At 53.8% G+C, this 26,842-nt stretch overlaps 1 protein-coding gene across 2 annotated transcripts; it reads right to left on the bottom strand.

Annotated features, from left to right (window-relative positions):
• Nucleotides 1-26,688, bottom strand: ETF1 (eukaryotic translation termination factor 1). 2 transcript variants are annotated; one of them, XM_058035024.1, is made up of 12 exons: nucleotides 26,550-26,688; nucleotides 12,829-13,004; nucleotides 11,948-12,087; nucleotides 8,575-8,713; nucleotides 7,514-7,704; nucleotides 6,947-7,076; nucleotides 5,831-5,986; nucleotides 5,241-5,305; nucleotides 4,007-4,154; nucleotides 947-2,218; nucleotides 767-808; nucleotides 1-724 (listed from the first exon to the last, which is right to left on the bottom strand). In XM_058035024.1, exons 1-10 carry the CDS (start codon nucleotides 26,633-26,635, stop codon nucleotides 2,136-2,138), a joined length of 1,314 nt encoding a protein of 437 aa, XP_057891007.1. In that variant the 5' UTR covers nucleotides 26,636-26,688; the 3' UTR covers nucleotides 1-724; nucleotides 767-808; nucleotides 947-2,135. The 2 variants fall into 2 exon arrangements, with proteins under 2 accessions (XP_057891007.1, XP_057891009.1); XM_058035026.1 differs by lacking the exon at nucleotides 767-808 and having other exon boundaries at nucleotides 942-2,218.
• Nucleotides 26,689-26,842: the final 154 nt, after the last annotated feature.

The raw sequence follows: 26,842 nt of genomic DNA, 5'->3' as shown, positions 1-26,842 counted from the left end.
TATATTCTTAAATATGGTTTAATACTCTTCTCCATTTCTGTACATCACAACACCAAGATATCACTGCTTGGGATCTCTCTGCAGAGGCTATATAGTATGCAAAGGCTAGGATCTCCCACCCCCACTGAGTGTGTTTGCATGTGTAAGTGTAATACATATCAGTATATATTGATATACACATCAATATATAATGCAATATATATCACTGAAGAGAACACATTGATTAAAGAAATACAAAAATTTGGCATCATTTCCAAACTTAAATAGTAAAAATAAAAACTACAAAAAGGAGCTGCATACCCTAATGTATCATGTGAAACAACAAGCAGTATATTCAAAAATGTAAATTTACAACCAATTTTTGTGGTCTTGTCATGTCACATTAGACCCATTTACAATGGCAAAATCCAGAACATACTGCTGTGAGGGCCAGGGCTGTGCTCAGCCCTGAGCAGACCCAGCCCCATCTCCTGGGAGAGATTCCAGCTTGGATGTGGGGATGGCAGCGAAGCCGCCGGCCAGGGCAGGGACCAGGGGACAAATGGTATTGCTCACAAGGACAGGAATTTTGGACCTCAAACAACAGTGGGGCAGAAATTTGAAGAGAAGCTCCCTCTGTTCAAGTGAACCAGGACAAGAGGCAAAGGTTTGCAGCTGGAACAGGAGCTGCTCCTGAGGGAAGCACCGGGAGAAACGCTGGGAGAGCCCCAGGGAGGGACAGGACCTGAGCTGTGTCACTGGGCACAGAGCCACTGCTCCATGGGACAGGACAGGACCTGAGCTGTGCCACTGCTCCCTGGGACAGGACCTGAGCTGTGCCACTGAGCACAGAGCCACTGCTCCATGGGACAGAGCCACTGCTCCACGGGACAGGACAGGACCTGAGCTGTGTCACTGCTCCCTGGGACAGGACCAGCCCTTGTGTCACTGTTCCCTGGGACAGGACCTGCCCTGTGTCACTGCTCCCCTGGCCTGCACAGCCCCTGACCCCCAGAGTGTCCCCAGCAGGCTGGACACACCCCAAGGACGAGCTCCCTGACCTATGGATGCTCTGTGGAACAGGCAGGACACCAAGCCTGGGCAGTCTGGACCATCCAGAGGAGATCCTTTGCCTCCTGCAGGGCACATCCCCACAGGACAGACACTGCTGGGAGCTGGGTGTTCCCAGGGCTGTGCCAGTGCTCCATGGATCAGAGTCAAATATTCCACACTCCCAGCACTAATTCAGCCTTCACTCCACTGACTCAGTATTCCTGTCAAACACCCACTTCCATTTAAGACCTGTGGGCTCAAATTCACATAATCAAGGAAACCTTACGCAGTCCTAAAGCAAAAAGAAAAACTTACTGAGGAACAAAAAGCCAAGTGTACCTTACTTCACTGAAATCTCATGTTTATTTTTGTCAAGACTGAAAAAAAATAAATTCCTGAAGGCTGCACTGCTCAAATCCAAATTAAGCCCAAGACTCCAGCAGCATTTTCATTGCAATCCATGAAGTGCATTTCCTAGTTTGTAAGAGCAGTGTTTCTGCAAATAGATTAAAGCACGTTCGGCTGGTGAGCCTCCCCAAACCATCAGAATTTGCAAGCCACATGTAATGAACCAGCACTCAGGTCAGTGCCTCCTCAAGCTTTTGAAGAGAATTATGGCTCCAACCTCGTTCCATTTCTTCTGCAGGCTAAGCTGAGAATGCCATGTAAATGGGTCACGGCGCTGCCAAATGCAGCAATTGATTTCTCCAATCAAAGTATAAAGAAACAAACCAGTAGGATCTTACTTCTATTAATTTTGGAAGGAAGAGGTTTACAGCAGTTAATGTATCATGAAGGTTAAAAAAATCATTTCCATAAAATACAAGAGCAACCAATTTCACCATTGAGTAAAAGTAAAAACTGGGATTCTTTTTAAATTAGTCCAGAGTGGCATATAGGAACTTAGTAGTTTGCTGCTGTACTGACACTATGACAAATCAAAGTGTAGGGTTTTGCTTTCTTAAATCCAAATGCTCGTGGATCAAGTTCTGGAAATGTTCCAATTCTAAGGCAGGGATCAGTTGTGTTTTCCACCATGAGTTTGCTCCTTGGGTTGGATGCTGGAGGGGCGAGGCACGTGTTGCCGGACCCAGCTCGACTACCTAGTAGTCATCAAGGTCAAAAAATTCATCGTCTCCTCCTTGGTATTCCATGCCCTGGAAGTCCACCCGGTACCGCAAGATACCTGCAAAGAAACATGTTGTGGTGTGCTGTAATGTCCCATTTTGGCCTTCCAGGTCATTCCCCCAGGTGTGCCTATACTCTCTCCCTTCCCCCTTGCCCCCATGCTGAGTGAGTCCTGTCAATCAGGCTGAACATTCCAGCAAGGCCTCGTGTGGTTGGTCAAGTTCAAAGGATGCCACTCAGGCCCAGGGGTCATTGGCCTGTCTGGGTGTCATCTTCCCCTGAGACCCTGCCCCCCTCACCTGGTTGGTGGCTCGCCTGTGCCTCCCCTCCCCCTGTCCCTGAGCTTAAAAAGGCCATGAGACCATGCGGTCTCGGTTCTGTTGGAGCAGGTCCTCACGTTCAGACCTCTGTAACCATGGAATAAACCTCTGGACATTAAACCCTCCAGCAGAATCCTCTCCTTTTTCTCTTCACCATTGCCTGAAGCTATTCCTCCTGAGGTAAACGGAGTTCCTAACAAGCCTGGACTTGTTCAGTGCCCAGCTGCAACCACCAGCAAGCCAAGGTATCTCTGGGGTGATACACCGCAGTTGCTGCCTTTGGCCCAGCAGCAAGGGTCAGACTGGCCCAGGCACAATCTAACTGGGAATATTGGGAGCCTTTTCCCAATAGAAACAGCCTTTAGCTCCCCCAGGCACAGCTCCTCACTCAGCCCTGGCAGCTGGGAGGGAAATGCCACGGGGAATTCATTCCGTGCCCCAGGGAAGCCGCCCAGCCTGGCCAGATTCCTGCTGGAAAAGCTGAGCCTGTTCTGGGGCTGCATCTCCACAACACCAGGGGCACATCCCTGCTCGAGGGTCACTGCCCACACCCAGCCTGGCAGCGAAATCCACAGGGCAGCTGGCACTGCAGCTACTTTTGCAATGCAGGAAAAGCAGGATTTATGTCTGTTTTCCTTTTCCTACCCCAAACACCAACCCAGGGCTCTGGAAATCCTGTATCCCTGGAATCACTCACTGAGGTGAAGGAGATTTGCAAGGACATTTCCTTTCCAGCCTACAGGGCATGGGAGCAAAGAGGATCCCACCACGCAATGAGGCTGGATCTGGCAGGAAATGAGAGACTCCTGGAATTACAAACCCTGAAACTTGGAAACCTTGCTCCTTATGGAGCCAAACAATCCCAGGTTCTTTCCTCTCAACTGGTGCTCTCTGTAACCTAGAAATTCCCCTTTAAAGTGCCCTTCTCCCTGGTTCCCACCACCAGAGCTGAGCCCAGCCAGTAGCACAGCTCTGCTGGAACCCCAGCCCAGGCAGGACGTGGACCATGGCACTGCTGGCGTTCCCAGGCTGGCACAGGAGCCACCTGCACTCTGCCAGGCCTGGCTGATGCCAGGGAGCTGCAGAGCAGGACTGGCTCCCAGAGGCCTCACTGCTCCCCAGGAGGGACTAAAACCACTTTTCTTTTGAAAAGAAGCAGAAGATCAGGGAGGCTCTGAGAGATGAGCAACAGCTCCAAGTGCTTCAGGAACAGGGCTGGGGTTGTCAGAGCCCCAGGGCAGGGCAGGGGCTGCCACCAAGCCCCTGTGCACACAGAGCCAGGGCCCTCCTGGGCTCCAGCAGCTGCACAGGGGCACAGCCCATCCCTGAGCCCTGCACAGCACACAGGCATTGAGGAACACAGCTGGAAAATGACAGGACAGGGAATGAATCCACCCTGCTGAACACAACTGTTCCTCAAACTGGTTTCAAGACTGCCAGGAATAAGATTAATCCCACTCATATTGGCACCAGGTTATCAAACCAACCACTAAATAACACAAACAGATTTTCCTCTTGCAGTTTACCTCCAATTCCTCCAAATCCTTTCACAAATTGGGATCCTTCTTGTGATTTGTCTGTAACAATTTCCAATGTTGCTCCAAATTTCTTGTAGTTGTTTGCAAACCACTCCAGGAGGGGCATACTTTCTATGAGTTCATGTTCCTGCCCAGTCTGTGGAGACATTGGAAGGGAAAAATAAATAATACAGCCCTGTTACAGTCCCTGTGTGTTCAGTACTGAGAAAATCCCCTCCCAGGGTTGGCTCCATGGCTCTGTCAGCTGTAGCAGGGACAGCAGCCCTCCCAGGGCTCCCTCCACAGGGACATTCCAGGGGGAAGGCATTCCTGGCACAACTGCACCAGGCAAGGGCAGGCACAACCCTGGTGCTACAGAATGAATCACTGACGGGGTTTTGGGCCTCTAACACAACATTCAGTGCAGAAGCAGGAGAAAAACTGCCTTGATGCTGCTGCTCCAGTGTCACTCCACAGTACACCTCAGCTCCACTGCTCATTCAGATTTGCTGTGCCCCTCACCCAGCAGGAACACTGATCCATGCAAGCACAGAGCCCAAAGGCACCATTTCCTGAGCAGGAAGTGCAGTGATTATTGTGGAACAGAAGCCCCTCACTGCAGGTAACACTGCAAACCCCCCATGCACAGCAGGGATTGGCAGCCCTCCCTCCAGGAGGGAACAGCTGGGAATGGCTCCCAGGCACAGCCCAAGGGGGACAGATCCCACCCTTTGGCAAGGGACACTTTTTTCCCAGTTTATCCTGCAAAGTCACACAGACCCCTGGTGCACGAGGGCTGTTTGACCTGCACAGGCAGCAAATGACAGCTCCAGGTGTCAAAGGCATCCCAGAGCTGACACTCCCTTGGCTCCTGATCCAGGTCACCATTCCTGACCTCACAGTGGCTCTGCACAACCAAAGCAGTGCCAGTAAGCAGGAAGCAATGGCTCTGGGGCCTTGCCTGCATGGGGGCTACCAAACCCTTGGAGGTGATGGTTTGGTGGTGCCCAAAGATTGGCACTGCCCATTTACACAGCCTTGGCACTGGCAGCAGGGAAGAATGGAGAAAAGCAGGTGTGGGATCCAAGGGGTTCCACAGGAAGAGCCACAGGATCCTGCCCTGAGGTGTCACTGAGTGCCAGAAGGTCACTGTGCTCAGGTGCTTGGGACAAACTTAGCCCAGATGTCCAGAGCTCTGCACCAACACACTGAGAACAAAGCCAGAACCCCAAAGCTGAAATACCTCCTTGTCTGTGAAGTGGGATTTATCCTTCTCTTGCTCTGGTGTCAAATACAAGATCTTCTCCTCTGAGAAGGGAGGAAAAAATGATAGTATTAGTTTGGGTAAGGCTACAAGATGCAGTTTAAAGACAGCAGGAGACTGAGCACAGCCAGCAACTACAACACAGAGGGTCTGGGCACCACCACTGCCTTCCTTCCTCTCCAAAGCTCTGTGAGCAACCCACAGGGCACAGCAGCACAGGGCAGCTGCAGAGCCAACACAGAGGGGCACAGGCCCTGCTGCAGGCCCAGCAATTGTGTTTCTGGACACAAGGTCCCCTCAGGCTCCCCTCTGGTACCACACTCACAAAGCTGGAAGGAGGTTCCAGGCTGGCCCTGGAACCAAGTGCCCCCCTGGCACTGCAGTTCCCTCTGTGCACTGGAGCCCTGCTTGCTCCAGCTCTCCCCCCAGAGGCTGGGAGAGCTGCAAAGAGCCCTACACAACATCCCTGTGGTCAGACATCCTCAGGGAGCTCCTCCAGCAAACCCATCCCAGCCAGGGCCCTCAGGTGTCCCACCCTGAGAGCTCCCATGGCCCAGAGCACCACGTACCCTCCGTGCCTTGGCAGTGCAGGACGTATCTCATGATATCCAGGTTTTCATAGACTATCAGGATCTCTACTGCTCCCATTTCCAAAGCTTTTAGTGTATCTTCCACACCAAAGCAGTACTTGCCCGTGTCCTGGCTGATCTCATCGAAGTATCGTCCTGCAGGGCACACAGAGCCTGCCATGAGCACCCAGCACAGCACACAACTCCAAACAAGCTGCATCTGAGTGCCAGGAACTGGGAGAAGCAGCTGCCACCACAAGGCCTGGAACTAAGGGGATCTCTGATGGAAGGACAGAGAAGGTCTGTTGTGGTGTGCTGTAATGTCCCATTTTGGCCTTCCAGGTCATTCCCCCAGGTGTGCCTATGCCTCTCTCCCTTCCCCCTTACCCCCATGCTGAGTGAGTCCTGTCAATCAGGCTGAACATTCCAGCAAGGCGTCGTGTGGTTGGTCAAGTTCAAAAGATGCCCCTATGCCCAGGGGTCATTGGCCTGGCTGGGTGTCATCTTCCCCTGAGACCCTGCCCCTCTCACCTGGTTGGTGGCTCGCCTGTGCCTCCCCTCCCCCTGTCCCTGAGCTTAAAAAGGTGATCAGACCATGCGGTCTCGGTTCTGTTGGAGCAGTTGCTCACGTTCAGACCTCTGTAACCATGGAATAAACCTCTGGACATTAAACCCTCCAGCAGAATCCATCTCCTTTTTCTCTTCACCATTGCCTGAAGCCATTCCTCCTGAGGTAAACGGGGTTCCTAACAAGTCTGGACTTGTTCAGTGCCCAGCTGCAATCTCCAGCAAGCCAAGGTATCTCTGCGGTGATACACCGCAGTTGCTGCCTTTGGCCCGGCAGCGAGGGTCAGACTGGCCCAGGCACAATCTAACTGGTAATATTGGGAGCTTTTTTCCAATAAAGGTCCAAGAAGGCTGGTGTGGAAAAAGGAACCAACCAAACCCCTGCCCCATACCAGCACTTGAGGTGTGCAGGTGACAAAAGGAACACTGCAAGTGCCACTCTCAGGCAGCATGGCAGGGCTGGGGCAGCACAAGGGCACTGCCAGGAGGGTGAGAGCGGCACCTGTGGCACACACCTGGCTCAGGAGGAGGCTGCAGTGCATCACTTACCTATTAGCTTTTTCTCTTGGATGAATTTCACATTGGAGAGGACCTCAGTTGACAACTCAATTGCTTGATTGAAGCCATTTTCTCCTCCATATGAAATATCAACTAGTTTGAGCACTTTGGATTGCAACCGCTGAAGGAGAGGAGGAGGAGACAGGAAATGGTGAATCCAGCCCAGAGCAGGGCTCAGACTCCTCACCCTGCCATGGGAGCCACTGCTCTCACCACTGCACTTCACCTGAGGCACCTTGAATGCACAGTACTGAAGCACAGTTTTCAGGCAACAGGGACCAGGATTAGGTTTACTGGAGTTCTATTCCAATAAAGCTTCTGCTTTATTGGAACACAAAGAATGTGAATGCCAGTTCCAAACCAGGGGGGACAGATTTCTTATTAGCCCTATTTCAAGAACAGGAGCTCTCAGCTCCTTGCAGGAGGTATCAGAAACGGGAGACTCCTTTGGATGCATCACATTTTTAGTTTTGATCAAATCTCTTCAGAGGCCAGAGTTCCATTCCCCTGTAGAATCACCACCCCAGCAGTGACACTCAGCCAGGAGGGTTTGCTCACCTGATCAAACATGTCAGACTGGCTGAGCTCAGTTTTGAAGTCGGCCGAGCCGGCGAGGACGAGCCCGGCCACGTTGACCTTGTCCCCGGAGATGAAGAGCTGCACGGCCGTCTCGGCCACCTTGCGCACGTAGTTGTGCCGCTTCTCCATGCGCAGGCGGGCGAAGCGCAGGGCAGACTGACCTCCTCTGCCTGCAGGGAGGGACAGGGCACCCATGGGGACACACTGCATGCCAGCAGCATCCTCAGGACACAGCTGGCTCGGAGTAACCACAGCCAAGGGCGGCTGCAGCCTCCTGAACTCAGCGTGCCACTTGGCGAGGCAAGGGCTGCCACGAACACTCAGAGAATAAAGAGGGCTCATTCCCACCAGGAGATTTTTCTCCACAGAGGAAAATGTTTCTTTTCTTTCTATAAAGACTCACAACTCTGTAGAAATGGAACATCTGAGCACATCTTCTCTCCCTGTACCTTCAAGAGAAGCCATCTCCTTTGTACACTGCCTCAAACGCTGCTGACGCAGCACAGCCCAGCAGTCTCTGCTGCACAGCCTCACTGGAGGCAGTGCTTTTGTTTCATTTTGTCCCATCCCACTCTACAAAGGACAGTGGGCTGGGAGTAACCAGCAGACAATTTGCTGAACTCATCAGTGGCTGGCTAGAACACAGCAGCACAGAGTGGAACTCGAATTTTCCTTGCTCCATGAGGCCCCATGGAGCTCCCTGCAGAGAGCAGCTCGCTGCTCCTCCCTGCGGGGTGCACACAGCACCAGCACATCAAACCTTAATGACCCCACTGAGTGGGATTGCTGCTTGGGCTACTAACACTGACTTACAACTGTCCCAAAGCCAAAGAAAGGGTCAAACGCAGCAAGAAATAAAAAGTGCCACTTCTGAGATCAACTGAATATTGCTGTGATTCATTAATTCTGACAAGAAGGCTCAGACTGGAGGCTTTGCTGTCAGATTCCAAGGGAGCACAGAGTTGAGCAGAGCTAAACCCCCACAGGCCAAGTTCCACCCTGCCATCCCAGCCCAGGACAGAGGCAGCCCAGTGAGTTACCGTGCTTCTTTGGAAGATCCACAGTGAATTTGTGCAGCACTTCCCGCGTGTTGCCCTGCAGCGTCCCGAACAGGGCCCCGCTCCCGTCTATTACAATGAAGCCAAACTTGCTGTCGTCGGAGAGCAGCGCCGTGAGGGCCTGCAAAGGACACAGAGTGAGGGGCACAGCCCAGCAGCCCCAGCTCACAGCTCTCGTGGCTGCATTGGCATCAGTAAAGGGGAGGAAAACCAGCACATTAAGGAGCTGTAACTATTCCAGATCACTACAGAATCTCAGGATTGTCTGGGTTGGAAGAGACCTTAAGCACCTGCCACTGTCCCAGGCTGCTCCAAGCCCTGTCCAGCCTGGCCTTGGGCACTGCCAGGGATCCAGGGGCAGCCACAGCTGCTCTGGGCACCCTCTCCCAGAAAGGAATTCCTTCCATAAATAATCCCATCCCATACAACACTGTCAGGAGCACAGAGGAAACTCAAGTTTAATTTTGATCCCGATTTCCCAGCTTTGCCAGTTCCCCACCTGAGGTCACGGTGGAGATGGGCTCTGGAGAGTGTGAAGTGCAATGGATCCCACCTCTCTGAGGCTGCCTCACCTCTCTGGCTGGCACAACTGGAGCAGTAATTCTCCTCAGTAATTCTCCTGGCATTCCAACCAGGAAAGCAGACCTTGCTCAGTTCATTGTCGGTTCAGTTTTGTAATCCAAAGCACTGACACAGCCTCCCTAGCGCCACTACTGGGCTGCTGCACCTGCTGACTTCAAGTCCCACAGGCAGAATGATGAAATAAATCTACAGTGGCTGTAGCAAATTCAGCCTTACAGAGCACAAGGAACAGCAGCAATAATAGTCCTGTGCATAACTGGCTGTGGAGAAGACAGCCAGAACATTTGCTGCAAAATGAAGCTATTCTTCAATTTTCCTCCTTTAAAAAAAGCAGCTATTTCCCATAAGGTCATTTAAGTTGCCCAACCAAAGCACAGAGCAGTATCAAGGTTTTTGAGTTCATTTTGCCCAAGCATCCAAACTCTGCACTCCTTTCTCAAGGCAGTCTCTCAGCTGCTGCAGCCTCAGGGGCTGTCTGAGTGGGCAGAAACATCCAGCACACACACACACACTCCTGCTCACTTACACATGCCCAAAAAAGCAATAGCCAGAATCCTCTTTCTGGCTGGCAAAACCACATCAGTAGGATGGGGAACTTGTCAAAACTCCAGATTGCTTGAAGTCACCAGTTTAACACTGCAAGTGATGGTGCTGGGTTAGTGCACGGGATCTGGAGCTGCCTGCAGGGCTGTCAGCCTGATTACTGGGCTGAACTGACAGGATAAAACCCATCAGTCATCCTCTTCCAAAATCCACACTACCCAGGCTGCAGCTCTCAAGCTTAGAAGAAACAGAGGCTAAGGTTTAATGGAATCTCCTGGCCAAAGTAAATATTCTGTATTAATTCCTCAGCAGTGGGATGAATGAGAGGAGGAAGTGGCATATTACACTGCAATCTATTGAACTGGGACTGAGCCAAGCAAAACGTGGGACTGGAATGAATGCTCCAGCCAAGGTATCAGAGTAAGTCACTGTAAATCCTGCCCCTCAGACACATCAGGGCTCACAGCCCCTGGGGGAGTTACTTCAGTTCCACACAGGCAATAAAATATCTAGAAGATATCTTATCAGATGCTCTTGCCAGGCAGCACATGACTACAGCTCTGATTTCTTGCTTTCCTCTTATTTTCATACAGAACCAATGATCAGTGATTCCCTGATCAGCTCTGGCAGCAATTGCACTGTCTGACCTGTCGAGCACCAAGGGATCATTGCCTTTGTTCTGTTCCTTCAGCCTGCACTGATGTCCCTCTCTGCAGCCCAAAGGTGACGAGCAGCCCTTCCTCTCACCTTCCAGGGGAGCTGTGGGTGCCCCAGCAGCTGCTCTCAGCTCAGGGGCTCCAGGCTCTGCAGCCAGAGAGGGGCAAAGGCAGAGCTCAGAGCCCACAGCCCCAGCAGGGCAGGCAATCCCCAGGGAAATAACCCCACAGCCCAGCAGGACAGGCAATCCCCAGGGAAATAAATAACCCCACAGCCCAGCAGGGCAGGCAATCCCCAGGGAAATAACCCCACAGCCCAGCAGGGCAGGCAATCCCCAGGGAAATAAATAACCCCACAGCCCAGCAGGGCAGGCAATCCCCAGGGAAATAAATATCCCCATAGCCCAGCCAGGGCAGAGCACAGAGCCCGTTCAGGGAGGGGCTGGCACTGATCCATCACCAGGAGCAGCAATTCCCACGGATTCCCCTCAGGTCACTGCCTCACACCAGCACCAGTGGGTTTGTAGCTGCTCCTGGGAACAACCTGCTGGGCACTTCTGTATAGAATCAGTGTCCTGAGGCAGCAGCTGCACAGGAGACCAAATGAATTCATCTCCTGCCAGAGCAGGAGGAAACCCAGCAGCCTCCCACAGCAGCAGGGACAAACACTTCCCTGGGCCTGGCATCCTGGCTCTCTGCTGAATTCTCTTATTTCCCTCTTGCTTTCACTCATCTGTGGACACAGGGACCCAGCAGAACTCCAGACCTGTGTCTGTGCACAGGTTTTTATTCCTGGGAGGTCAAAGGCATGTTGGGATTTCATCCTTTGTGGAGACAGAACAGTAGGGATGGACCTCACCTGTGCAACAAGCACACCTTTCCCTGCTGTACTCCTGCCCTCTGGAAGCCACTTATGGATCAAATCTCCACAGACCCAAACAGACAAGCACAACTACATCACTGGAGGGCCTGCCAAGCCCTGTCAGATGGGTCTGACAACAGGCAATCAAGTCTCAGGCCATACATTTATTATGGGAAACATCAAGGACGTGAGGGGCACTGCAAACATTGAGACCTCTGCACCTGCCAGAGCCAGAAGAGCCTCAGAGGCAATACACTGACTGCAGTAATCCACATTTCTTTCAATATGCCTCAAACCATTCATTTCACTTAATTAGATGTTGGATAAAAATAATCCCACTTCCCCCCAGACAGATTAGGCACATGCCAGTTCCCCATCAAGGCTCTCAGTTAACACATCTGATAGCATGGCAGGCAACACTGATAATATCTTGGCAGTATTTTAAAGCCTGACTTGCAATAGTATCTATGGGCCTCTGTGGTTAAGGAAAAACCCAGCCTTCCTCCAGTTACAGAGAGGAGCTCCTGTCTGGGTTACAGAGTCAGGGCTGGAGGAGCTGGGCAGGCCCTCAGCCCCTTCCAGCAGGCATTCCTCATCTCTGGCAGTCCCAAGCCACCCAGAGCCCTCCCCAGGCCATGTTCCTGCTGCTCCTGTGGCTCAAGCACAGCAAGGCTGTGCCCAGAGCTTGGCCCCTGCAATGGGGAGTTCTTACCTCCGTGTGGAATTTGTTGTCACACAAATACAACGACGTATTGATTGGTTTGAAAGGTTCAAAGTCAATGTTGACTTTCTTCTCTTTTCCTTCTTCTGTCACAATTGTTCCACAGTAAACAACCAGACCATTTGGAGGTACTACAAACAACACAATGCAGGTTTAGATCACTAAGGAATGTGACAAGCTGTACTCATCAAAAACTGACTGCCAGCACAATGAAATCAAGATCCCAGACTTTTCATTTTCCCTTTTCCCCACCTTATTCTCTCCCAGGTCTCTACAATGGGAAACAAACTCATTTAGTGCACCTGCAGCAGACACGCAGCTGCCTCTCAAAGCCATGAGTTTGCAAGCTCACACCCCCAGAGAAGGCTGAGCAGCCCCTGAAGCTCTGCTGCTCCCCCCACAGGGATCTGCAGAGTGCCCATCTCAGGGAAGGCCACACGCCAGTGCAAAAGCAGTAACAATGAACTCTGCCAGGGCTCATCTGACATGGCCTGGGTCTGTTCCCCCCACAATGATGGCAGCTGCTCAATGCCATGCTTAAGGCACACAGAAGTTTCTGCTTGACAGAATATTACTACTTTAACACAAATGAACTGTTGCAGAATATCCAGCTCTTAAGCCTGGCCAAGTTTAGCAGAGTCAGCCCTAAGAACAGAATCATGACCCCATTCCTTTAAGACAAGGACCACCTTACTACTCTAATCCCAAAGTCCACCCCTGAAGCAGCCATCAAGGCAACATACCTGGAATATCAGTGCAAAACAGCAGCACAAGCCAACAGATCTGATTAGCAGCAAACTGCATAGTGCAGGAACTTAAGGCTGCTCCCAAGCAAGGGAAGTGTGCCAGCATCCACACAAGCTAGGAGTTACCTTTGTTATAGAGTTTCAGTCTTTGCTGTACAGATGTGATGGCTCCCAGCACGGAAAGGCGATTCACCCGGGACTTGATGTTGGAGGCGGTGCCAAACTCGTCCGCTAACATCTTTGCCACTCGTGAGATCTGGTCTTTGGGGGGAATGATCAACGAGATCATGCTGGTACCATTGCTGGGGAGGGAAAACAGGCATGTGAGCAGGCAGCAGAGCAACAAGCACCCTCACACCAAATCCCTCCTCTCTCCTCCCTCCCCCAAGGACGCTTCTTCACTGTCGCCGGCGTAATTCCCCTTCTGCTGGACAACAACGGGAGAGGAAAGAAAACAAAACCAAAACAGGCTCTGCTTCAGTGCTCAGCCTCCACCAAGCAAGTCCTCCAAAAGCTGCTTGTTCACTCTAGGGCACTACATGGGAAGAAAGAACACATGTACAGAGCAAGGGCCGCACAGACCAGGGGCTGTGAGCAGAAGGAATGGAAGCAGTTCCCAGCAGAGATTATTTAAAACAATGCAGCCACATACTTCAAGGACATCTCAGAGCCCATTTAATTTGTTCTCAGACAGCTGGAGCACCAAGCAGCCCAAGTGCTGTCTTTTAACACGTTGTTTTCCTCAGATTAATACAGAAAATGGAAGGAGAAGGATTCCTTCGTCACAGTGAGTCTTCTCTGCGTTCCCACTATCACTTTTGTCCCCAGAGCAGCTCATCAGCTCTGGCAGCTGCTTTAACTGAGCTGTGCTAAGCACACACTGCTGCTTCACCAGCACCAACCCCAGGCACAGAGTCAGGAGATAAGACCCCACAAATCACAGGACAGGCTTAAATTAAAGGAAAATAAGTTTGATATTCATTTTTCCTAGGGCTTTTGGGTGGGTCTTGCAGAAATCTTAATCCCCAAAGCTGCCTTGTGGTTCAAATCCACCCAAAGCCAAAAGGAAAATTGGGGAAGTTCCCATCTGCCTTCCAGCAGGTACCTCCCATTTGCCATTGAAGTATCCCAGATGTCTGAAGTGCTGCCTCTGCATTGTCTCAGATTTAACCCAGACCTCATGCTTCCCATTAGAGTAATGGCACAAAAATCAAATCCCTCATCGTATCCTCCAGCTCTCTCAAGGGCAAAGCAGCTAAGCTCTGTGAAAAAGCCTTTTCTCAGGATTCTGAGTCAGAGCACCAACAAAGTGCTTTTCAGACATCAAACCCCAGGGTTTTGCTCTTTTACATTTCTTCTGGAAGGAGCCTACCCCAGCCCCTGCTGGCTGCTGTTTCAGGCTGGCACATACCAGTGTCCTGCTGAAGTGTTTGGGCTACAGAGGCAGCAGGGAAGTGCTTTAAAAAGCATCACTCCATTAGCTTCCTTACACATCTTGTACAGCCCTCTCCCAAAGATCCTCAATCCAGGCCAAGTTGAAATGGAGGCTGGTAGGCCAAATAAGTCCTTGACCTTAAAGACAACTAATTGGTTTTAATATGTGAGCTCCCCATCCACACCAGTCGAAGTCACAAAGCCAGACTGGCCTGTGTTATTCCCAGGAGGAGCTGTGAGCCATGCTGGCAGCTCTCAGGCTTGCAGGTCACCCCAGCCAAGAATACTCCACAGCCCAGTCAATTAGAGCATTACCCACCCAGTGAATGGCACCAGCCCTAGGGGACAGATAATGGCTATCACTCCCAGCAGGCTCCTTTGAGCAAGAGGCTGATCAGAATGAAAGCAACTCTTCCCCACTCCCGAGTTATCTTCTCCTCTCAAAGAACAAAGTCTTACAGCTTCCCAGAGATCAGAAAGCTCTGCCCATCACACCTAACTTCCTGCACCCCCTGAGGGCATCCCAGGGTGGGAGTGGGACTGTCACACCCCTGGGCACTCCATGGCTCTCCTGCTAGGAAGAGATTGCACACAATTTGTCCTGAATTGAGGGCAGAGGGGAAAGAGCAGGGAGCAAGTCCTGTCACAAGCTGCCTGGAAGAAGAGCCCAATCCCCCACCTACAACCCTCTTGCAGGAATCTGCAGAGCAGGAAGGCTCCCCAAGCCTCCTCTTCTCCAAGCTGAGCCCCTCCAGACCCCTCAGCTGCTCCTCCCAGGCCTGACTCTCCAGATGCTTCCCCAGCTTTGTGCACAATAAGGAGGAAGGCTGAGTGTGCACTCCCTAGAGCAATTCCTCAGCAAAAAGTCATTTGAAAAGCTCTCTTCAGTTTTCAACAAGCCACCCCCCTCAGATGCCAGCCCCTGGCCTTGTGCTGTGTTCCAGTGCCCCAGAAACACTGGGGCCAGCACAGAGCACCCACTGGATCCTGCACACAGCTCCTCATGCACCAGGCAGGGTCACAGCACTGCTCCTCAGGGACATCCCACCCCAAGTAACAGAGGGGCCTTCACAAGCCTTGGGACTCATTATTGCAAACAAACAAATGTAAAGGGTCTCAGAGGATGCATTCCCCCCATTTAAATCCCCAACTAGTTCAACACAGCACAGTACTGTGCCTGGGCCAATCCTTCAGCAAATTCCAGTCTGGATTTGTATCCAAAAGCACCTTCCACTACCAACATTAAGTGCACTTCTCAGGTTTGGCATGCTTCACCACTATTCACACAGTCAGAGCTATTTCAGGCTCAGACCAATTCCTGCAGAATCCAGCAGAACAGCTGGCATGCAGCTTGCCACAGGAGCCACCTTGCAGGCTGCTGGAAGCCCAGAGCACAAGGAACCAGCCAGCTTGTCACCATGTCCCCATGCACCCAGCACTCCAAGGGATCACTAAACAAGCAAACAACCAAAGACTGAGACCAGCAAGGCAGCACTGAAGCAGATGGGCAGCAGCACTCAGGGTGGCTGCAGAACTCCCTCACAAGCTGCCAACACCTCGTTATCTGACCATGCAAGAGCAGCTTTCCTCTCTCAAAGCAAGCTTGTACCTGTCTGAGACCCTAATGCAGTATGGCAGGGCCTAAAAAATCCTGGGCTGCATCTGCTAAACTCACCCCAAGGAGACAAAATGCAGCAAGGGGTTTCTAAGAAAGCTGCTGTTCAAAAACACTCAGAAAAGATAGGTTATTCTGCAGAGTAAGGTAATTTCCACGTCTCCTCTGGGTCTTTGCAGCCTCAACAAGATAAAGGGTATTTCTGCAAATCCCACCCTGTCCCCTCCAGAGCTGAGGGCTCCAGAGAACACTTACCTGGGAATGAGGGAAGGAATTTCCCCAGAACCATCCCAAGGCCTCCCAAAAGGGGGCACAGCTGCACCACACACCTGCCATGGGACACAGCCAGGTGATGTGCTGGGATCAGGGGCACTGCTCACCCTGGCAGCTGGGCGTGCCCTGCACCCCCCTCAGCACTCCTGGGGTAGCACGGGCCCCATGCCAGGCCATGTCCTGGCATCACAGCACTGCTGAGCTTGGCCCTGCTCAGCACACCAGTTCCACCACAGCAGCTGGGAGCTGATGCTTTTGGACCAAGCTGAGCCAGGGCTTGCAGAGCTCCAGGCACTGCTGTCCCTGCTCTGGCCAAAGAGCTCGAGATGTCTGTGATGTCTGAAGCACATCCCAGCCCACAGGCCAGCACCACAGGTGCCACTGCTCAGGGGACAGGGGCAGAGGAAACGATTGGGAGCACGAGGGGCAGCGGCCCACACACTCCAAAGAAGCAAGGAGGCAGCTCTGCCAGCTCTGGAGAGGCAGGAGGCTGCACTGTCTGCACTGTGGGCACTGCTCACAGTGCCAGCCCTGCCAGGAATGGGCAATTGGCTCAGATTTAGCAGCATTAGGTACCTCCAGGAGCGAGGACAAGGATCAAAGCTCCAACCTTCCCACACCACAGCAGGTGAGCTCTAGCTTTCTCCCACTGTGCTGGAGGGCTGTTTGAGGGAAGAGGGGAAGGAAAAATAAGCACATTTCACTCTTGGGACACAGCAAGTTCCTCAGAAAATCAAGGTTTGTGGATGGGACAGCCTTTCTATTATTAAAGCTCCAATGTTGCTACAGTTGGAATTTTAGACAACTGTGCCACCAAACAGCTCTCCCAGACACACAGAGACCTCAGAGCAACTGCTGACAGGGGATCACAGCGAGTGGCAGTGTGGGCAGCACTGAATCACCACTGAGCCAGGGCCCAGAGCTGCAGGGCAGCTGTGCCACTCCTTTCTTGCAGCTCCTTTCCCTGCCAGGAGAGGAGGGACCCAGGAGCCCTCTCTGCTGTGTGCCAGGCCAGGAGCATGGCTGGGGCCCTCCCAGGAGCAGCAATGGCCCAGGGGATGTGGCAGCAGCTGGGTCCCTGCTCCCAGCCCATGCTCAGTGCCAGGAGTGGGGCCCTCTGGAGGCACCAGAGCAGAGCCAAGGGCACAGAGCAGGCACTGCACCCTCCTGCCATGGACTACTTTCCATGACAGCTGCCAGAGGAGCCTCCTGCTCTGGGGGGCCATCTCACCATGTTCCTACCCTCCTGCCACCAGAAGGAACAGCTGAGCAGATCCTCAGACCTTCAGTTTCAGCTGGCACCAGACAGCAACGTGGTGGTTTTCCACAAGGCTCCTACCTCCTTACACAGCTCTGTGCTGTGAAATGGGTCCTGCTCTGCCACAGCCCAAAGCAGCAGCAGCCAGCACAGCTCCCCTCCAGCAGGCACACAACCACAGCACTCAATCCACCTGGCTCCTGCAATTTGGGCTGTGAGCTGGCACGGGAGAGCACTAATTTCACAGCCTGCTATATAAATAGCAGTGACTGGCCTGCCCCGTGCTATCAGAGAAGGCCTGACAAACAGCAGCTGAGCTGTAGCTGCTCCACAGTGAAACATTTCACACTAACAGCACTCTGTGGAAGGTGGGATACAGAGGCAAGGCAGGGCAGTCATTCCCTAGGACTCCAAATGGGCTCATTTTGACAGGGCACAGCTCCATCAGCATCCTGCTCTCCCCAGTAACCAAGGGCAGCACCAGGCCTGTGGGTGACTGCCAGAGACTGGCAGGAGCACAGAGCCAGCAGCTCCCAGATAATCTGATCCCAACCACATTCCACAGCCAGGAAGCTTTCTATGAACCAACTGTTGGCACACAGTGCCCCAAGCCATGGTACCTTCCCCAGGTACCCTGTGCTGCTCTCATCCAGGACTGGGCATCACTGGGCAGGCACAACACATCCCAAGGAGCCTGGACAGCCAAGGCTAGCCAGGTTGTGTGGTGGCTAAAGCAGTTCCACGTGCAGCCAGCTGCAGGGCAGATGCAGCAATGTCACTGCAATCCAAGGCACCAGGAACATCACAGAGGTGCCAAGGAGCTGCTCCTGAACCAACACCCACAGTGCTGCAGGCACGTGGCACTTCAGTGAAGGACTACACCCAGGGCACACAAAATCTGGGATGTGAGGAAAGAATATCTGAGGGTTTTTCAGGCTGTACCTGAGCACAGATGCTGAATGGAGTGCTATAAAAAGGACGTGTCCTTTGGTAGAGGCAAGTACAAAATTGCTGGTTTGGGTTCCCTTACAACAGCCAGGCCATCAGACACTCCCCACTCATCCTGCCCGGAGTGCCAGAGCACTGACCTGGCCAGAGGGAAGCTCTACACACACTCCTGCAACTCATGAATGATGGCTGTGAGACAAACAGGTCACAGCTGCACCCATTAAAGATTTCATGGCTTTCAATAAGACAAAGCCCTCATCAAACACAAAGTGCCTCAAGTCCACTTGAGATGCCAAATCTGGAGAGACAACAGCTGATGAAAGAGCTGCACAACTTTTCCTGGAAAACCTGCAAGGAAAGAGCAGGGAATCTCCAGATCCCTCAGAGGCCACATGACCTGGAAGCCAAAGACTGCACAGCCTGTAAGGTACAGCTGAATGCTCTGCAATAAACCCAGCAAACACCCCCAGCCTGACTGCTGCTTGGAGGCACCAGGGTTTGTGATGCCTCCACCAGGAGCAATGAACTCCCCTTCCTGCTCAGCCCATGGGCCCTGAGCACTGCACAGACACCCAGCAGAGCACACAGCACGGGGCAGCTCAGTGGGACCCAGCACAGCCCCTCTGAGGTTTAATGTGGAGCTGAGCCAAAAGCCAGGCACAACTTGGTACAGCACAACTTCAGCAGGAACCCCACAATCCCCCAGAGGCATCCTGCATTTCACCCCAGAGCTCTGGATCATCTCCTAAAAGGCAACATGAATACAAGCCAACCCTCAAAGGCTTCCCTGTCACCCAAAGAAGGGTTTGAAGGTATGGAAGGGACCAGTTCCCAAGCAAAAGGAAGGCAGAGTTCACCTCTCTGGATCCACTGACACCTCAGAAGCACAGGAAAAGGACAAGATGGGGGCAGGGTGGGTATGAGGAGAGGATTTGCAGAGCCAGGAGACCAAGTAATTAATTCCTCAGGAATCCTTTTCAGCACAAGCATTTATTGGAGAAATTGAGCCCCCCTCCTCCACTGAACTGAAGAAACACCCCAGACACTGAATTCCTCCACCAGCCTCTGAATGCCACCTCTCCCCTGGACAAAGGAAAACCACTTAACTGCACAGCATGAGACCATGCAGCTATTCCACCATGGCTCACACAAAGCCAGCCTCTCCTGCTGCAGTCCTGCTCCAAAGCCCACAACAGGAATCCTGTACATCATTCTCCCCTAATGCTGGCAGACTGGATAGAAAAAGCACTTCATGTAACCAGAACCAGCTTGAAGCAGACACTCAGACTGGCCTGGAAAGGCATCCTGCCCTCCTACCCTCACCCACCACCTTCTCAGAGAGCAAAGGCCTCCAGATGCCAACCAAGCTGTGAGTGCCAGCCAGGGAGAAAAGCACCCAGCCAGAACCCACCCTGGGAAACACAAGTGAGCCCCAGTGCACCCCTGGCTCCAGCAGCCAGGGAAAGCTTCCCACAGGGAGGCAGCAAATGGCTGCACAGCAAAGGAGCAGAGCAAGGGTCAGGTGAGGCAGGGCTGCCCCTGAGCCCAGCCTCCCTCAGTGCCAGGACAAAGGAGGTGAGACAGGAATCAGGTCACACAGCACAGCCTGGCAGCTCTCCTGCGCCTGAGGCTGCACAGGGAGCAGGTGACAGAGAGCCCTTGGCCCCTGGGCCACCACACAGCACCCAGAGGGACAGGTCAGCAGCTCTGTCCCCACACTGGGGCTGGCTCTGATCCTGCTGCTCAGGCCACCACCAGCACCCCCATCCCACATCCCTGCAGCTCCAGGAGCAGATCCCAACTTCATCCCAAGCACTGAATCAGCACAAGTGCATCCTGCACACCCCTTGGAGAAGGTGAATCAATGCCTCTCCAAAATCCTTGGATCAAAGGCAACACACCACAAAACATAATTGCACAGGCATGTTTTGAATAGGCCTCATTGGCTGCATCTGACCTCATGCAGAAAGCCCGGATGCCCAATTACTGGGAAGTGGAACAGACATTTCTGCACTTCAGACATTTGTGACTCACTGGGAGGCTCAGTTTTGCCACAGCTCCCCTGCTCTCCCTCCTCCTTCTCCAATTATTAATGCTCCAAGTTTAAAAGACTTGTTGCATTATGCTAATGGGCCATTTGGGTACAAGATGTACACTGAGGGACTGAAACAAATCCAGATTTGCTTATTAAGATGCTAATGCCCCAGAGCTACATGGGAATAGGTGGCTAACAGGAGGGAAAAGAAATCCAGTTGCCACAAAGCCAAAAAAGTCTGTCCTCTTTTGAGGTGCTTGTTCCCATCTCCTACCACGTCATTCCTCAGGGGCTCATTCATTAGCTCGATGTGAATGATGATCTGTGCATGAATCACGCTGCTCACTAATGATTCACACAGTTGTAAAAGAGGTACCAAGCTGCTGAACAGCCACAGGCAGTCAGACACTCACTGGAGTTCTGATCTGGAGCCACTTTTCCAGCTCAGGTCCTCCTCAGCCACCTGCCAGTGAGCTCTCTCCAAACAGCACTTGCTAATTGTCACTGCACTTGCAAAGGAACAGGTACAGCAGGCAGGTGAGAGCCCAGGAGATGTTTTACAACATTAGACTGAGGCAACCAGCAGGATGTCAACAACCCTTTGGACATTGTCCCTGGCTTCAGCTTCCCTGGCTCCTCTTCCCACCTGGCACAGCTCCCTCAGACCTCCCACCCTGAGCACCACTGAAACACAGGACACTGCTTAGTCCTGAGAGCTCTGACCAGCCCTGCCTGTATGAAATCCACGTTCAGCTTGTAGCCCAGCCCTGTGGACACTGGCAGCCTGAAGAGGCCCAGCAGAGCAGGGAAATGGTGTGGAAGCAGCTGCTGCTCATCCCACGTGCTTTGCTGCCACAGTGCCCTCAGCTCTCCCTTCTGCCCTGCACTGTTTCTATTCCAGCCCCTCTGCAAACACCTCCTCCCTGTCCCCACAGCAGCAAAAGGCACTATTGGCATGATAGCCTCTGCCTCTCACAGAAACATGACCTCCTCCAGGAACTCCCCCTGCCACAGGCAGCACGAGAAAGCACAGCTTGGAGGAAGCACTCTGCCTTGGGTAAGAACTTCAACCACAACCTCTTCCCTGAACACCCCACACTAAGGTCACATCACCAAGTCAGAGCAGAAACCTCACTGTCAGTAAAGCTCAATTCCTGCACACCCTCCTGCTCCCCCAGCCCTGGTCCCACCTGTGCCTCACACAGTGACAGCCCAGCTCAATCCCAGCTGGAGCAGGACCTTTCTGCAAGAGAGGGCCACTGGAGACACCAGCTCACAGGAGAGATCCTCAAGCCTCTCCCATGACTGGCACTGGCACAACGTAACAGAGCTGCAGCCCAAATACCACAGCACGAGTTGGAAAGCCAAGGACCACCTTGGCATGGCTCTGCCCTTCCCAATGCACCAGCTCACCCAGGCCAGGGGCAAGGCCTCCATCACACCCCCCATCCTGAGGGAAAGCTGCAGAAACAGCTCCTGTATCAAGTTAAACTGACCCAGAGCTCAGGTCCGAGGCACAGCCACAATGACAAACAGATGCTGATAAAGAAGGCAGGGAAAGAGATCTGCTGCCAGGCTGGGAGCAGGGGAGGGAGCCCCTGCACTGGCACATCTCTGGCAGGGCAGGCAGACACCAGCCAGTGCTGACAGACCTCACTAAATGCTCCTCCTGCTGTGTGACACCCCCTGAGCCAAGAGAGCTGCTCTGGTCCTGCCTGGCCACGGTGGAGGGGTCACCCTAAATCTCCTGTATGGAGCAGGAGAATCCATGCTGGACTTAACTCAGCTACAACACTGTCCCCCAGTTATCCCAGCACAACTGCACCTGCAGCACCACCAGCAGAACAACCCACTCACAGGAGAGTGCTGCAGGAGCTGTGCCTGATCCAGGTGGGAAATACAGCTCACTCAGGCAGCAGGAGAGAACCCCAGCACCATGGCTTCCCAGGACTTGGTTCAAAAGAAACTGGGAGCAAGGCAAAGCTGTACAGGAGAGAGCTCTCACTGACCCAGTGATCCCTGACTGCCCCAGCAGTGGAGCTCTGCAGCCCTGCCCACAGTGGTGTTCACTCACAGCCAGATGGGCTCTCAGGCCTCTCGTGGAAAGGGCCCCCATCCTCACAGTGGAACAGGTTAAAACTGCCTTATCCCCCAGAAGGATCAGCTCATCCAAGCCAATCTTAGCCCTGCCAAGCTGCCCAGTCCCAGAGCAGCACCATCCCAGCATATCCCACAACAAGGTGTTGAGAAGTGCAGCCTCCTGCTCCTCAAGGCTGGGAAACAGCAGCAGCCTGAACCTAATTCCAAGGCTGGACTTTTCCATCAGGACCAGCAAGACTCCAGAGAGACTGCAAAAGAACCCATCTGCAAATGATGTGGGCAAATCTTTTCTGTCCAAGCAACAGGTGAGCTTGTTCACCCTCAAGCAGAACTATGCTCCATTTTCCAGGAACTCAAGCAGAACTTTGTCTCTCTTTGGAGGAGAGAGAGGCCTCTGTCCCTCATGGTGACTTTGTTCCTCTCCCCTTCCGTTTCTCCCATATAGCAGATGGAAATCTCAACATGGCAGAATCCAAACCCAGGCAGGAACTGCAACACTTTGCTTTCCTCCCAAAGACTCTGGAGACACCAAGATGTCCCCTTCTCTTGCCATTTCTCCCTCCTCCAGCTTTGAAACATTTCTTCCAGTTACAACCACAATAAGTTACTTGTTCAGACTTTGTTTCTGCATTTGCCTGTCTGACCCACCTTCCAGAGCACATCATTTGGGAAATGTCCCTCCCCACACCAGCCTCAGCTGTGTTTGCACTCAGTGCCTTCAGTGACACCTCAATCTTCACCTCCTCTTTCCCTGTTCCAGTAAAGTAACCAACAAGGGCTTCTGCTCCCAACAGAGCAAGCTCAGGACAAGGGAGAGGTCTCCAGAGAGGATGTTCCTCAAAGTTTTCCCATTGTAAGGGAGCTCCACACCCTTCACTCTCACCTGGAGTCTGGAAGCCCATCTGGCTAGGCAGGTGTCAGTACCATTGCAAGCAGAGGTTTGCAGAGGAAAGCACTTCTAAGACATGGAGAAGTTTCCAAACATGATTCCAATGTGACATCTCAGGTCCTCTCCCAGCAAAGAGACTGCTTGTTGTTGCTGATACTTGATTTTGCCAAGCATTTACAGCTTAGATTAGCAGAAAACCCTGCCCATAGGCCAGCTAACTATTCAGAACTGCAGAGACCAAAGGAACAAAGAGGGATTGTCAATTTAGCACTGACACTGAAAAACTGCATGAAACAACAGCAGAAAAGCCCTGAGAGAGAGGAGAAGAAAGGAAAACACAGTGGCTAATGCTGCTTCTGCTTGGGCTGCAGCAGCCCCACAGAGAAAGACACAGCTGCAGCTTCTGGGGGGCCCAGTGTTTCTCCAAACCTATTCTACAAAACTGAACTGTGTACTGAAAGCAAAATGAATCCCTCAGTAGGGGAGAAGCAGAAATGTTGGATCTAAGTCTGAGCACTCCAAGCTCTCAGAGATGCATGACAAGGTTAAACTCTGCCAAGGCCACAACTGCCCCATCAGGAGCCTTGCACTCCCATCTCCTTCTGGCCAGAGGTTCACTGCCTGCAGGGCTGAACTGGTCCCTGTGCTCCCCTCACACCCTGTGAGAGCCCAGCTACCCCTCCACCTCACCAAATCACAAACACCAACTCAGCCCCTCTGCACAGGACCACACAGTGTGCAACTCAGCTTTGGAGAGCTGGAAGGAGATAACTTCTGGTTTAGGAAGCAACACACAGATAACAGCTCCTTCTAGTCCCTGTCAGCAGAGACAGGGCTTTGAGGTGGGGCTGGGGAATTAAAAATTATTTTTCATTGTTTTGAACTGACAGATTCTTTCTATAGAGATCAGTGAGAAAGGCAGATTTCCTTAGCAGGGCTGGGAAAACAACACAGAGCATTCCCACTAGGATGTTAGCTCCAGGTCTGAGAGGCAGCCCTACCCCTGCTGGCCTCCAGCTGATCAGCTTCTGGGAAAGCTGAGCTTTGAACCCTTCCCCTGGGTGCTCTGACCAAGCACTGCCCCTCTCCTCACCCATCCCACAAAGGCCCTTCCTGGCCCTCCTGCAGACTGCACTGAGAGCCCACCCCCTGAGCTGGGTCAGAGCAGAGGGGCCCCCACACGTGCCAAGGCAATGTCTGACTCCAGCTTCCTCCATTTCCCGTCCTTTGATCCGGCAGGAGCAGCCAGCACACGAAACTGGGACACTGCTGCTGGGCCACTAATGGAGCACATGAGTAAGGCAAGGTGGGGACGCCTTCCCAGCGAGGCCTGGCCCTGCACATCACCCTGCTGCAAGGCTGTGCCCCTAACCCAGCCCAGAACAGGTCTGCCCACTGCACAGGAAGGGGAAGTGACTCCTGCAGAGGCAGGAAAAGCCTGTTCCACTGCCCCACAGCTCCTGTGCCAGGGAGCCCAGGCCTGCTGGGGGCTGAGGCTGCAGCACCTCTCCTCCTCACTGCACCCACACAGGGCCATTTGGGCTAGGCATCCCTGGAAGACACCAAACCAGCATCACCTGGCTCAGATTAGACTGCTGGCACCAGCACTGCCTTCCTCAGGAGCTGCTTCAGCAGCTGGCACAGATTAAATTAAGGGACAGCAGCATCACCACTTCCAGGAGATGTGCTGGATCCAGGGGGCACAGCTAAACCTCCTGCACGGATCTGACTGTGCCTGTGGCACCTCTACTGCACAGCAGAGCTGCCCAGGGATCACTGGGGGAGGGAAGACAGGGCAGACCCTGGGCTGTGGCCCCAGGAAGCTGACACCACAGGAGACACCTGCCAGGAGCCCCCCAACAGCTGCTGGGACCTTCTGTGCAGCACTCACCCATCCCAAACAACACTGAAACGGGCACAGCTCAAACCAGGGAGAAACAAAACTCCAACTCCACATTTCCAAAACCCACCCAGGCTCCCTAAATGCTCTTGCACAAAGCTCCAGCGGATGCCTGGAGTTTCCCAAGCCTTTTCAGCCTCCCAGGACCCCTGTGAGCACAGCCTGTGCTGCCCACAGCACACACAGACTCAGCCCAGCGATCAGCTGGGGCAGCCAAAGTCCAGTGTGCCACAGAGAAGGGCAGCCCAGGCTCCCCACTCCCTTCTACCCCCACCATCCCTGCACAGCTGCTCATGAATCAGAGTAAAACACATCCAGGCAGACCTGTGACTCGGGATCCCCTCCTGCCTGGGTCAGTTTTCAGCTAATGATTGCACAGACCAAGCACCAGCACGAAGGACATGGCAGGACAGCAGCTCAGCCTCTGCCAGCTGGCCTCAGAACGATGCCAGTGCTGCCCCAGCTACAGCAGCACCTGTTCAGGTGAGCCCGGGGAAATTGGAGCCACAATGGCGGCTAAGGAGTGACCCCTCATTTTTATTTTACCAGGCTGTCTGCCCAGACACACTTTCTTTGCTATTTTACAGCCCCAGAACCTTGAAGTCTTGCAATTCCTCAGGCCCAAGAGGGTTCCCAAACGATGGAAGCAGCCACTGCCAAGCTGCCCTCTCAAACAGGCACTTCTGGCATGGGGCAGGCTGCAGGAACAGATATTCTGGGGGGACAAAAAAAGTTAAAGTGCAAGGATTAAAGGGGAATTAGAGACTTTAAATTTCCCACTGTCCAAACTTTGGGAGAGCTTACTTCCAGGGAAATGGAGCTGAGCACCTTCGCTGGGAGGGGAAGGGGCGAGAAAGATCGAACAACTCTCGGTAAGGAAAGCACCGAGTACGCGCTGCCCCAGCCCCTGCCCCGCCGCCCTCCCCGGCCCAGCCGGTCCCTTGGGAGCGGCCCAAGGCGGCACGGGGACAGAGGAGCGGCTCCCCCGGCTGGAATCCGCCTCCCGCCGGTGCCAGCTGGCACGGGCCGGCCGGACGGGCCGGGCACCGGGGACCCGCACCTGTGCCAGCCCCGCCGGGCCGGGGGCACCGCCCCGCCCGGGGCCGGCTGCGGGAGCGGCTGCGGGGCCGGCGGAGCCCGGGGCAGCCGCGGCCCTTTTCCCTTTTCCCGTGCGGGAAGCGCGGCCACGCTCGCACTCGGCCCTGCCCTCCCGACCCCGGCCCGCCCTCCCGCCGCCCCCCGGGCCCGAGCGGCCGCACAAAAGGGCCCCGGGGCCGGGGCTGCGCCTCCCGTCCCCCCGCGCCGGGCGGGCCCGGCCAGCGCCCCGGCCGCGGCCCCGCTCCGGCCGGGACACCCGGCGCTCCGGGGCGGCGGCCCCGCGGGCCCGGCGCTCACCCGCGGGCCGCCTCCAGGCTCTTGATGAGCTTCTTGATCTTCCAGATCTCCACGTTGCGGTCGGCAGCGCTGGGATCGTCCGCCATCTTCTCCCTCCTCCTCCTCCTCCTCCTCCTCCCGCGGCGGCAGGCGCTGCGGCGGGCGCGGCGGCGCGGGGCGGGCGGGCGGCGCGGAGCGGGGCGCTGGGGCCGGGTGTGTCCCGGGCGGTGCCGGTGCCGGTCGGGCCCCGCCGCTCGGTGCCCGCTCCCCCCGGCGCGCGGCGCTGACGTCGCACGCGGTGCTCGCGCTCCCCC

This window comes from Melospiza georgiana, chromosome 15 (genome assembly GCF_028018845.1).
Source record: "Melospiza georgiana isolate bMelGeo1 chromosome 15, bMelGeo1.pri, whole genome shotgun sequence".
Taxonomy (NCBI): domain Eukaryota; kingdom Metazoa; phylum Chordata; class Aves; order Passeriformes; family Passerellidae; genus Melospiza; species Melospiza georgiana.
Note: the sequence above shows the minus strand (reverse complement) of the source record. Positions and strands in the feature narration are given on the sequence as shown.

What these genes read in the sequence shown, in the direction of transcription:
- ETF1 (XM_058035026.1), bottom strand. Translation starts at nt 26,635, where the DNA reads ATGGCGGACGATCCCAGCGCTGCCGACCGCAACGTGGAGATCTGGAAG. An exon ending in AGTCTGACATGTTTGATCAG is followed by an intron (nt 7,077 to 7,513) that starts GTGAGCAAACCC and finishes CCTCTCCTTCAG; the next exon opens with CGGTTGCAATCCAAAGTGCT. An exon ending in CCCACTTCACAGACAAGGAG is followed by an intron (nt 4,155 to 5,240) that starts GTATTTCAGCTT and finishes ATGTCTCCACAG; the next exon opens with ACTGGGCAGGAACATGAACT.